Source organism: Lolium rigidum, chromosome 6, assembly GCF_022539505.1.
Source record: "Lolium rigidum isolate FL_2022 chromosome 6, APGP_CSIRO_Lrig_0.1, whole genome shotgun sequence".
In the NCBI taxonomy this organism is placed as follows: Eukaryota; Viridiplantae; Streptophyta; class Magnoliopsida; order Poales; family Poaceae; genus Lolium; species Lolium rigidum.
The window spans coordinates 100468010-100481669 of NC_061513.1; the positions used below are offsets into that span (position 1 = coordinate 100468010).

General features: G+C 43.8%; 1 protein-coding gene across 1 annotated transcript; it reads right to left on the reverse strand.

Moving 5' to 3' along the window:
• Nucleotides 1-8074: 8074 nt before the first annotated feature.
• Nucleotides 8075-13295, reverse strand: LOC124660908 (calcium-dependent protein kinase 3-like; the record flags this gene model as incomplete). The annotated part of the gene is made up of 6 exons (XM_047198753.1): nt 8075-8463; nt 8548-8778; nt 11500-11667; nt 11785-11900; nt 12896-13048; nt 13130-13295. Coding segments are annotated over 6 exons (984 nt in total), but the record flags the coding sequence as incomplete, so codon positions are not given.
• Between the last annotated feature and the right edge of the window lie 365 nt (nt 13296-13660).

Below are 13660 nucleotides of genomic sequence, written 5' to 3' on the forward strand. Positions count from 1 at the left end.
CGTGGCCGTGGACGCGACTTTCATGTTGTCGCCTCATGTAGTTCATCTCCACGCGTCCTCTTCCTCCTTTCATTTCAAATTATTCATTAATTATATTAGCTTTGTCTTGTTCTTTCACTCCAAAAAAATCCCTAAAAATAGCTACTCTCTGTCCTCAAATAAATGTATGTTAAGACATATCTTAAATCAAACTTTATTGTCTTTGATCAATTTTCCAGAAAAAATAGCAACATTTTATGACATTAAATTAATATATCTATATTCATCTTGACACATTGTTCAATAATATATTAATTTAATGTTACATAGTATATTGCTAATTTTTGTGTAAAATTTTAATCAAATTTGAAAATATTTGACTGCCAAAAAAACGTACACTTATTCACGGATGGAGGAAGAGTATGTCTTGTTCCTCCACAAAAGAAGGAGGCTTTGTTTTTAAAGGAAATTTTTAGAACTTGGATACTATGGAATCCGATAAACTTAGTCTATCACTAAGTTACATATTTTTTACCCGACCACTAAGTTACAGAAAAGTCGAGAGGGGCGAGTTTCATTTAGACTATTCATATAAAACTTTTGATTTTTTCCTAAGCTACATATTTTCGAATTTGGGTATGGCAAACACATACATACATGTATCCTCTACATGCGAACATTTTATTTCAATTTTTTGAGGTTCAAAAATACTGATTTTGAGGCACTATAGTATTCGAGTCATGTTCAATCTAGGTGCCACTACGTAACTCTACTTTGTCTTTGCTTGTTCCGTTAGGGCATCTCCAGCGGCGCGATGCATTTCGGACGTCCAAACGGACGTGTCGTGTCCGTTTCCGTCGGGCCAAATGGTCGAAATCGTCCGGGCATCCGTTTCCATCGGGGTGGCTCCAGTGGCACGACGCATAATTTTTTTTTTCATTCATAGGCCATAATTTACATGAAAAAAAAACATAAAAAGGCAGAAAGGCGTGCTAATACGTGTTGTCTACTGGTCCTCGTCCCTAACGAGGTCAATCAGCTACGGCGTCGGCCATGGAAGCTCGTACGCCGGCGGTGGAGGAGGTACAGCCGCACGGGCAGCAGACGAAGCGCGGATGTTGGAACACGTCGGCGTGGCCGGAGGAGTCGCCGGCCTCTCCTGCACGAGCGCTGACTCGCGGAGCTGGATTGCGAGCCCGTCCCACAAAGCGAGCTCGTTGAGCTCGTCCTGCTCGTTGTTGGCCAGTGCCATGGAAATGGCCTCCTCCTCGGAAATGTCCGGCGGCTGGGTCTCCAGATCCCACGCCGGCCCGCCGTCGTCGTGGTCGTACTGCGCCATGGTCACGTCCTCGTGCGCGTCCTCGTGCTCGTCCTCGTCGCCGTCCTCGTCCGCGTCCTCCTGGTCGTTCTCTTCTTCTTCGGCGGCGATCTCGCGCTCGAAGTAGCCTACGTCGGCGAGGTAGGCAGCGCGGCACCGCGCGTCGAACTCCCACACCCCGAAGGAAATCCAGTTGTAGGAGTTTAGCCCGTACGCCGGATCCTCCCGCAGATCCGACGGGCGGCGGCGGCGCACCTCGTCCCGCCGCTCTCGGCCCTCGCGCGGCACGGGGGTGACCGGCACGCGCCGCGAGTTCAGGTACCAACCCCTTCCCGGCAAGTTCGCGTCCGGCCATGGCACCGGCTTGTTTTCCTCCCATAGATGTCGCGCGAGGTCAACACGGACGTACCGGCGGACCCGTGCCTTCTTGCCGGAACGCGAGCCGCTAGCCTCCTGGTCGTTCTTCGTCTTCCGGAACAGCCAGCATTTCTTCCCCATGGCGTCGGTGTGGTGAATACTGTGGGATTTGGCAATGGTTTTGGTCGGGGAAATGGGCGCCGGCAGCGTCCCTTTAAGAGGCTCTGACGCCTTCTCGCCTTCAATGGTCTGCCAGTGCAACGCCTACTAGCTGCGCATGCTCGCGGAAGCCGAGGCGCGCCATTAACGCGGCCCTGCAAAGGCTGCACCGCGCCGCCCGAAAGTAATACCGCGGAAGACGAAGCAGTTGTGCCGCTGCCAGTCGAGCCCGGTGGAGAAGGAGCGGACACTTTGCGCGTCCGCCGAGACGCAAATTTAGCGCATATTTGGGCCAGGTTTGCGTCTCCGCGGACGATCCGTTCACTTTGTGTCGTCCCGCTGGAGGTGGTGCCAGCCGTATTTCCGGTCACGGCGGACACAAACAGCGCGTCGCTGGAGATGCCCTTAGCCCCCATCCCGCCGGTTTCACGTTCCAGGATTAGACCAGCTAGGATTTTTTTTTCCCACCCAGTTTGTTTAAGGCATTTGGTTACACTCGGCATGAATTATTCCCATGTCCAATCCCTTCAAAAAAAAAAAGCCCTAACTTCACGGGGATAAAAAAAATGTCTCCCACAGAATCTACCCCAAAAGAAGAAGAAAAGGGAACAGTGCGAGAGGAGTTTCGTCTCCTATCCCTCTCGCTGGCGGATCAAGAAAAAAATATTAGTTTTCTTTTCTCTTTTTTGATTGTGTGCATCCGTACTGTCATTAGGGTGTTGTATTGTTGCAGAGGCTAGATGTAATTGGTATCTTTTGGTATTAATAGGGTGGGGCAACCATGCTAATCTCATGTATATATGAGCTAGATTTTTTTTTGCTTTTTATTTTTTTCTTTCTAAAATATGTGCAAAGATGAAATGCTAGGGTGGGGCATGCCCCACCCTAACCCCTGTTGGCTCCGCCATTGCTCTCGCAAGTGGAAGGCAACAACAATGGCTAGTGGGGTAGAGGGCAGTGCGGCGGCGCAACCAACCGAATGGGATTGGCAACAACGATGTGCTCCTCCTTCCACCTTTGCTGAACTTCCGAGGCAACCCTGAGTTGAAGCGATGCAGTGATATACAATCGATGACAACTTGTAGATCCACCCTAGGTCGCTTTACCCTAATAAAAATCATCCTTATTCCAGAATGCTTGTATGTGCTTATGATTTTGTTGTCAAAAAATCTGAAAGATTATTGCAATGAATTTAATGTCATATTTTCTTAGATGCAAATATATCATAAACACATTTATTTATTTTGAAGTATAATTCAATATTTCTATTGAAAATTGACAATTATATGGGATATTTTTACTAGATTTCTAGCAAATTCCTCTTTAACTTAGCGAGGCATAAAACCCTTCCGTGTAATTGCTTATTTCAATAACCTCAAAGAGCCCAATAAACTTGGTGAAAAACTTGAAATTCGTGATGAAAATGGTGAATGCAGATGCTTGAAACATCTATTTGATGAATAAGTTTTGAAGATAATGCACGCATTTCCTTTTTTTCTAAGAACGTGTACATTTTTCATCATTTTTTAAAAATACTTATTTTAATGATAACATTTTCTACAAGAGATGAGGACTTTCCTAAGGAGAAACGGATAATGATGAAGTGGTGATATGTGCACTTTCTAGCATGTATCATCATTGCGACAAAATGGTGATAGAGGTAGCACATGGGCGCACAATTATGAGTGAAATTACCATAGCGGTTCTATTTCAATCTCTTGTGCACAAAGCTAAGTAAATAAGCTAACTTGAATTATGTTCTAAACTTGCTTTATAATCTATAATCCATTTCCTAAATATGGGCACATGAACATAAGACTAATCAGAATAAGGCTCAGTTTGTGGTGTTGTAGGTTTATTAGAAAATTCAGCATCTCCATAAAAAAAAATAGAAAAAAAATAAGTAGATAGTTATTAACATTAATACTCACTCCTTCCCAAAATAAGTTCTCTATTCCTTTTTGTTAAATTCATATTTAATATAAATTTAAAACATAAAAAAGTTAAGATATCACGTTGCTAATATTAGAACTGCCACGAAATGCTATTCGTATTATATGCATTTGGTAAATAGGTATCAATATGTCTAATTCTATAAAGATTAATTTTGATGCAAAATAATACCCAGGCTGTTTTGATATAAAATCTATGGAAATCCAATGCGTCTCACGGATGCATATGAACCCATTGTTTAAAAACATATTTTAAAGTGCAAAGAATTTCATGAAAAAAAATGTTTCTCATGTACATCCCGATATTCTATGTTAGTGCACAAATTCAAAAAAAAAATATTTACCTTGTTACAGAAGATAAATTTCGATGCTCCGACATAACTATTCACGAGCCGTATATATAATATATATTTCACAAGCCGTATAATATATATTGTTTCAAAAAAGTTGTGTGCGGTGGACATGCAATTTTTTGGCATAATGTTTTAACATTTTAAATTTTGTTTTTATGCATTTATGCACATGAGAGAGCCAAAGCACCACCTCTGTTGAGCAAGGCTACATTGACCCTCGCCCCAATAAGTTACTCCACGGCCACGGGAATGCCCTGGAATCGAATTGTCGGCAGCGGCAGCACAACGGCGGCGGTTGACAAATCGCGCCGCACAGCCGCAGCCGCAGCGGCGCTTCTTCTGTGGCGCGTCGCTCTCCGGCAGCCGCGAGCAGAGAGAGATAGCCACGCGATCTTCCCGTCGCAGTCTCCCACATCGCATCGTATCGTATCGCTCGCTGCATTGCAGCGCCGCAAACGCGCGAGCCAGCGCGGTGGCTGGCACCGGGCATCGCACTCCACGCAGCGCCGCGGCAGCCGGCCGTCCGGCCATCCGTGGGTGGTTGAGAGCAAAACGCGCACGAGCGCGCTTGCCGACGCCCGCGATTTAGCGGCGCGACTCCTCGATCGGCTTGAACGAATTCTCTATCTAATCTCCCGTCCCGTTTCGGCCACGCGAACGCCGGACGCTTTCCGCCGCTCTCGACTCCGGCAGCTGTCGCGGCCGGGCCCGCCATGCAACAACGGGACGCGCACCACCGGCTCGGCCGCAGCTGGAGGCGACGACTGACGGCGACACCGACTCCATCCAACGCGATCCAACGTCTACGTGGCTGACTCCGACAGTACTCGACCAGTCGACCTAGCCAGGGGCCCGTGCTCGGCGGAATTGGCCACCTAGCTAGCCTGGATATGTCCGGCCGCTTTTTCGACGCCGTTCTGTGCTCCTCTGTGTGCACAAACGTTCCACGATACCATTCCAGCTCGTAGGTCGCTGTGCGGAGTAGGCACCAACTGGCAGCACCACACGTACCTGAGCCGCCGGATATATTATGCCGTGGCGGAAAGCAGCGCCGCCGCCCGCCGCCACCGCGCGCACTGATTTATTATTGATTCCGGCGGCGCGGGAGCCGACAGAAGTGGGGATATATGCATTTTGTTTCTTGCTTCTTTCGACCAAATTTCAGACTACTCGTACTAGGGACTAGGGAGTACTTCCTCCATACCGGCTATTAAGACAATACCTACTTTAAAGGAAAAACTAATTATTAATTTGGTTAGTAAAATATGAGATATGTGGTACAAATATTATGCTAGCACTGAACCAAATTTATAGTTGAAGTTTTTTTTTCTTGAAGTACATATTACCATATTAAATCGGTATAGAGGATATAACATACACTACTATCATGCATATGACACTAATCTATGTTACTGACCTCATTGCTACTTTAAAGTGCATAAAAAATATAGAAGTATGCTTTTTTGTACAAAGTTTGAGATAAAAGTCCATTATTTTAGGACGGAAGAGGTAGAAATAGTATCATAGAATGTTGATTTAGTCAGCTTGCAGATCTATTTTATCTTAAAAGGTGTAATATTATGGTACTCTCGATACTGCTATATTAGGATAAAACGCACTTCAAGAAACAAAATTGATCATTAATTTGGTCAACAAATATGTAAACCTAATTAATGGTTAAAAAATCTTGAACGGTGTATTACCCTAATAAAACGGTATGGAGGGAGTATCCGCGGATGTTTTTCTTTTTTAGAAGTCAAATATTTTAAAATTTGACCAGATTTTTATATAAAAATGGCAACATACATGACATCAAATTACTACATTATTAAACTACATGTCAAAATAATCGTGTATTAGTGAAAAAGCGTGTACATTCACACATTTTGGTCCATACCTAAAAATATCTTGTACTACGGTATTAGTGAAAAAGGGAGTATAGTCTTGCTCTGAAAACGGTCAGTGCTAGGGTAGAATAGATAGAGCCGTGCACGTGCTTGATCGTGTCTTGTCCCACGAATTCAACAGCCTCGACCGGCCTCTATCTTGGTGATGCTCCACGTACGGCCGGTGCGCTCTCCACCTCCAGCGTGGTACAATGCTGTGTTTTGAATTTTGATGATGCGGCAGCACTGCTCTATTCGCACGTGCTTTAATTCCTGCGGTGGCATCGGTCCCAGGCTAATGGGTTACGAAAGCATATCAGGTCAGAGCGGCATCCGGTATTGTTTGTCTCGTCTCGTGCTCTTGTTATGGCATGCTGTTGAGTAGGGTCCGAATCACACCAGAACGCTCTAATTAGGCACGCATCCAGGGGTGGAAACAAAACTCGAAGCACAAACTCAGCTTGACTGAGCTCGAACTCGAACACTAATAAGTTAAGCTGAGTTAACATTTTTACTTGTTAAAAAATAAGTTTGATAGGTTGGTTTACGAGTACTCGGTAAGCTCGTTAATATCCTTACGCTAATATACTAGCTTATGGATTGGTCAATACTAAAGGAAAACCAGGATGAGTATCTCAAAGATATACGTAAGGAGGTATATAGATGATGAACCATCCTTCTTATACTTTTACTCCTCGGTGAATTCATTACCCAAGTATTTACCAAGTCCAACCAAGCTATACTGAGGATGGGACTTGGCAAACTATACTTCGGAGAAAGTACATCGGCTCGAAGACATTATCTCAAATGGTTTGGAAACCTGGGGATTCACACTTCTGGGCCGGTCTTATGGCGACAAAAAATGTCTTTTTTCGACATGGGACTTTCTCCATTAAGAATGGTGCACAGATACGGTTCTGGGAGGATGCTTGGCTCGACAATGCACCCCTATGTGAACAGTATCCCGCTTTGTATAGAATTATGCGTCGCCAAGGTGATACCATTGCAACTGTAATGGCCACCTCACCCCCGAATGTGACGTTCAGATGGGTTTTACTAGGACAAAGGCTCGTGGCATGGAACAACCTAATTCTGCGGCTTGGAGATATTCAATTATCACCGGAGCGGATGAATTTCGATGGAACCTCCACGTAGATGGTTCCTTTTCTCGTAAAATCTTTCTACAATGCGATGTCTGCTCTCGATTTACCAGTTGATAATAATAAGAAAATTTGGAAGATGAAGATACCATTAAAAATTAAATTTTTTGGATGATATCTTCGTCGTGGGGTTATTCTCACCAAAGATAATCTTGTTAAGCGGAATTGGCACGGAAGTACACGATGTGTCTTTTGTCATCATGACAAAACCATCAATCATTTATTCTTCCGGTGCCGGCTTGCGAGATCTATATGGTCGATCATCCAAGTAGCGTCTACCTTGTATCCCCCGACTAGTGTCGCTAATGTCTTTGGCAATTGGCTGCATGGTATCAATTCAAGGTTTAAAATGCTTCTTAGGATGGGGGCGCTAGCGATTATCCGGGCGCTCTGGCTATGTAGAAATGACAAGATCTTTAATGACAAAAATTGCTCTTTGTTGCGGAGTTATCTACGGATGCACGGGTATTCTCCGTTCATGGTTACCTCTTCGGCGGGAGGAGAACCGAGACCCGTTTACTGGAGGTCCAGTACACGGTTGGAGGATACGGCGAGGGATACTTTTTCCCTACATGGGTGGCAGCATAGTCTACGGATAGAAGCTCCACCTAGCTCTTAGGCGTTATATAATTCATCATTCCGATATGTATTTCGCCTTTTTTGTTTTATGTAACTTTGGTCACTTGAGACAAACAAACGGCTGTGTGCATCCTGATTATGCAGAGGCTGGATGTAATTGCTTCTTGAAGTAATAAAGCATCCTTTATCGAAAAAAAAACCAAGCTAAGGTTCTGAACTCGCTATGTTAATGAGTCAAGTTGGACACGTTCGTTAACTGACCGCTCCATATCCGCCCCCTACACACTTACGGCATTTACAAGCGCACGATAGCTTTCGCGACAGGCCAGCATAGCAAATCACACGTATTTTTGACCGGAGGGTACAAGAGTAAACCCTTTGATACATCATCATTCACTGCTTACAATTGACAACGATACAGGAGAGCTAATTACAAAGGTAAGCCAATCAGATGGGTGTCCACCTATCTAAATTTCCACGCAAAATAATCATCACAAGAAAAAAATTAAAGGAGTTTCTGCTCAGTGGGCCCAAATGCCTAACTACACGCACAGATTTAGCACCACGGCCTCACTCAATGCCCAATTTCACGGATCCGTCCTTTACAAGCTTTATGCTAAGGCTGTTGAATCTCCCTCTGGAATAATGCCGTGATGCCTTTCTCCAGTCCGTGCCTGTCTTCATCATTGCTACAAACTCGTCGTAGCTGATCTTGCCATCCTACACACACAAAGCAGATGGTCTTTTAGACGAACTGAGAACCAAAAGTAGTGGCTGTACTAGATACTACAAGAGAATCATCACCTTATCAGTGTCGACTTCCTGCAATATGTCGTTCACCACTTCCATGCCATCAGCTGCCCCGTCATCCTTTAGAGCCTCTCGAAGCTCGTCCGGCTCGATGTAACCATTGCCATCCTTGTCGAAGAACAGGAAAGCCCGCCTAAGGTGCTCATCATTCGCCATCCGTTGCAAATGAAGAGAAACTGCTAGAAATTCGGGATAATCCAGTGCTCCCTTGCCATTTGTATCCACCTGTTACCAACCATAGCTGATCAATAATAATGTTGCTGCGTATAACATACAATCTAATCAAACTAAATCTGAGCATGGTTGCAAATACAGTAATTCATCCTCCTTTTTACCTGTCTGTCAAATAGTTACATTAACCACAAACTCAAACAAGATATCATATGATGCCAAATATCAGTCCACCAGACAAAACTAAACAGATGGCATGGCTAAATGGGTCTTAAAATAAGTCTCATAGTTATAAAAAAAGGTCTAATGATAGGAGACAGAAATGTTGAAAGGCAAAATTACCAAGGTAAACATCAGACAAAGGCAAGAGGTTCTTTCAGCAGGACAATGAGTGGGTGTACCGTACTCCTTATTTGCCACATTTTTCAGTTGTTTTACAAGGTCACCAGGCAAATGATGCAAAGCAAAGTTATTATGGTTCCTGAAATGGGTACGAGTACCCAATACCTTAGCCACTCTAGCTTTTGTCATCTAGAAGGGAATGAGTTACATGAACCTAGGCCAAGTGGTGAGCTAGAATAAATATCCACTGGAAATTTTCAATTCTAATCTGGAAAGGAATGTCAAACGCTTTAACCTGGAAAGTGTGTGTGTAAAATACACCAGCAACTAAGGGGCCAAGTCAAATAGTAGCACCAAATCTCCTCCATTTGTTTGACATGTTAAACAATGTACAAACATCCACATAGCAACTGGCAAAGTTTAAGGCTATATGCATCAATTGATGCAAAGGCCGGGGGTTATCCTTTTTTTCGAAAAAAAGCAACTGGCAGAGGGAAAATGAAGAAGCCAAACAGCGCATCTGATGAGAAAGACTTTGTACCATGGTGGAAAAGAAACATAGGTGCAGCTGTTGAGATTGCAAGTTTGAGCACTGTCCCGTAGCTTAATTTAAACTTGTTTCTGAAACGTTAATCCAATTGAATAACTGGACCAAATTACAGAATTAGGCCCCAGTAAGGTAAGTCTTCTTAGGATATAGGCACTGCTATGGAATATGAGACTTAAGAGGGGTGTATATATCATGGCCTACTAATGATGCAAAAATACTCCCTCTGGCCCAAATTAACTGGTGCAGCCATATACTATGGCCAGTATAAGTGTACTCTTGACTTCTTGAGCTGTCTCAATTAATTTGGGCCGAAGGGAGTAACAGTTTTGTCCCAGTAGCATCTGAGCCTCGCTAATCATTGCAGAAGCTTGAAACATTCAGCTGTTGCGGTACAATTTAGCATTCCATGTTAAAACGGAAAGCGGAAATGGAAGACCTAACACTACTAGGAAAAGGCCTATAGCTGCATGGGTTACCGCCGGCGCACCAAACTGGGCATGCGCCGGTGCTAAATACCGCTAGCGCACCATGTTTCAGCCGCGCCGGGTGATGACTCAATACCGCTGGCGCAGAGAAAATTTAGTGCACCGGGAATAAGGGTGAACCAGGTCCGGGCCAGACCGAAAATCGGAGCCCTCTTACCGCCGGCGCACCACCATGTTGGTGCGCCGGCGGTAAGAGTAGCTGCGATTTTCGAAAAGGAAAACAGAGTTTTTTGAGGTTTTAGATTTTGATGGAAAAAAAAAAAGTACCCCCGGCGCACCACCATACTAGGTGCGCCGGCAGTAACCTTTCCTATATATATAGGCACAAACCAGCCTTCTCCTCCTCCTCTTCCACTTCTCCTCTCCTCCTCCTCTCCTCCTTCCTTCTCCTTTTCTCCTCTCCGACGACCTCCTCGTACTCCTCCTCCGGCAACCTCCTCCTCCTCCACCTCAGGCCTCCACCTCCTTCGGTGACCTCCTCCGCCTCCACCTCCACCTCCACCTCCGGCCTCCTCCTCCTCCTCCACCACCTCCACCTCCAGCCTCCGGCCTCCTCCTCGTCCTACTCCTACACCGGCGCAGCAACGACAACAAGGCGGCCCACGGTTTTCAAGGACGAACCCGAGCTAGATCTAGATCTAGATCGGCCTTTTTTTTGAAATTTTTAAAAAAACATACCGCCGGCGCACCAGGCCTGGTGCGCTGGGGATAACTTGTGTTACTGCCGGCGCACCAGCTGGTGCGCCGGTGGTAAGCCATTACCACCGGCCTGCGCCGGCAATAAGCCTTTTCCTAGTAGTGTAAGTGACAACGACTCCTGAGATATAGGAGAAAGATATGATGGTTGGGTCAATAGGGTTTAGCTGATATTGCCTTCATCTATGTTGCTCTTGATGTACAAAACCTTGTGTAGATACCCATATTTTGACCAAACTATGACAACATGTGGCTTTCATGCACTAGCCAACGCAACCAAAAGTCCAAACGGATGGAAAGGGCTAGGCAATCCACATATACTGTAACAGCTGTTTGGTTGGTACGCTTGGTAAAGTGTTGGCTTTCCACATGAATCTTTCACCATAATTGTGGTAAATTTTGGCACAGAAATAGTATATGACAAGTGGACCAGGTGACTACATGCTTTTGACATACCTGCCAATAAACTACAGTTCTAAGAATTCACATGAAAGTTTTCCTTAAAAATGTAGTTTTGCCGTTGTGATAGTTTGGTGAAGTATGTGGACTTTCATGACTTTTACTACAGTATATTTTTTATACCAGTTCTCCAAACATGTGGTTTGTTAGCCACCAATGGATATTTTCAACAATATTCCCACGTGTCCATCAGCTTTTCTTAATAAAGCAGTAAATGGAAGTTGAATTCTTTGAAGTACTTACAGCTTCAATAAGCATCTGCACTTCTGATTCTGCAAGATGAGAACCAAATTTTGCTATTCCACTCTTCAGTTCTTCACAAGAGACAACACCATCATTATCAGTATCCATTGCCTTGAACATCTCCTTTATGTCCTCAACTTCCTCAGCAGACAAATGATCAGCGATAACCTAGTGAAATGTTATACACCATTTATTAGCATCTTAACTGTAAAATGTAAGGCAGAGACTTGGAAAATTGTTGAGCATCAGACAAGGATGGAAAGGTTAAATGGGCAATGCACATACTCTTAGAGCTCTTCTTTTGAATCTGTTCATCCTAGAAAATTGCTTGAGCCTTGACTTGACAATATCTCCAAGAGGAACATTTGGAGCTTTCTTAGCGTTTTGAAGCCAATGGTGCTCTGTGATAAATAAAAGTTTAATGGCAAAAGTTACTTATACTTACCTAATATGTATAACATGGAAAACACATGAATGTGAATTCAGAAGTATTGGGGAAAAAGACAAGATGCTTAAGGAGGTCATTCCACTCTCTACAAGAATACGGGCTGAGGTAACATCAAGTTACAAAGTGCACCAAGTGTTCCGCCCAAACATTCTGTCAGTTATAGCACAAACATTCTATAAAATGTCCAAGCAATAATTATGTACATTGATGACTGAATCTGGTCTATGTTTAACATCTTCATTTCAGCGACAAAGTGTCTAATTTTTAAGACACTGAATTCCGAAATAATGGAGCTGATTCAACGCACATGTTTTGGATGGAGAATCTAAACCCTTTGTATGTCCAAGGTTATGCTTAGAGTCAGGCACGCAGAAAAATATTGGATAAGCTATACAAATGGTTACTATCCTCCAAATAAGTTAATAGCTGTATTGGCCCAGCAATCCACCTGGCAAATTACTTAGAATTCAGAAGTTCAGATACACAAATGATAACTATACTCCAAATAAGAAGCATAAATGTAACCTTAGGAAGAGCACAACAGATACACAAACAAAACAAAGACAACACACTGGAAACCAAATAACAAAACTGCCAACAAAAATGAAAGATAGTTTAACGTGTAATTAAATTTTAGTTTTTATGTTACCGGAGAAATGGCCAACCAGGACTAGCTTACCATGTCACTGAGTTAGAATAGTTCGATCTCCGAAAATATTTCAAAGTAGGTCCTGCTGGACAAGTAAACAGGTACTACCCAAGTAGCGATGTACACAAACCAAATTTAACCTCATATCCAGACAAAATACAAATTTATGCATGGCTACATTATGTCATGATGCATATTGTTGGAAGTTGGAAGGTAAAGGGCAGAAAAGAGTGGAGTTCAATGCCATGGCAGTTTCTGGAGGGAAGTAGACAGGCAGTATATCAGTGTGTGTAACATACCAAGAACCTGCTTTGCAGTTAACCTGAGCTTGGGATCAGGTTCCAACATTCGTCGAACTAAATCTTTAGCATTTTCTGAAACATTAGGCCAGGGTTCCCGTTTAAAATCGATATTTCCGCGAAGAATAGCCTGTGCAACACCTTGTTCAGTCTCTGCAATATTTCCGTGTGTAAGGTCTCATTCAGGAAGTGAAGCTAAAGCTAAAGACAAAGAAGGTTTCAATTAAATCATACCAGCCCAAAATGGAGGAACCCCACATAGTAAAATATACAAGATAACGCCAGCACTCCAGATGTCGATTTCTGGTCCATAGTTCCTCTTCAGTACTTCAGGAGCCATGTAATAAGGGCTTCCCACAATTTCTGAAAACTTTTCACCTAAAAAACATATAACGAATACATAAAAAAGAATCAGATGAAAGTAGAATTTTGTTTATACGAATAGACACCCTCTGCGCAATCACTGCAAATCAATTGCTTGTTTTAGCAGCCCTACAAGGGAGAGGGACATAGCTCCCCTAACATGGATCGCTAACATGTGGACCCCACGTCTGGTGGGCCCACGTGTCGGCGACCCAACGTTACCATGTGCTACCGCAGAGGATCCCGGTAAAGGGGGAGTGAGTTTGTCATTACAAGGCCTGACTGCCTCCATTATCCTTTGATTTACAAGAAACAAAAGGGAACACACTGTCACTTGATGCAATGTAATCTGAAGGCACTGATATCCATATGCAATGGTGGAGTCCTAATAACAATCAACTT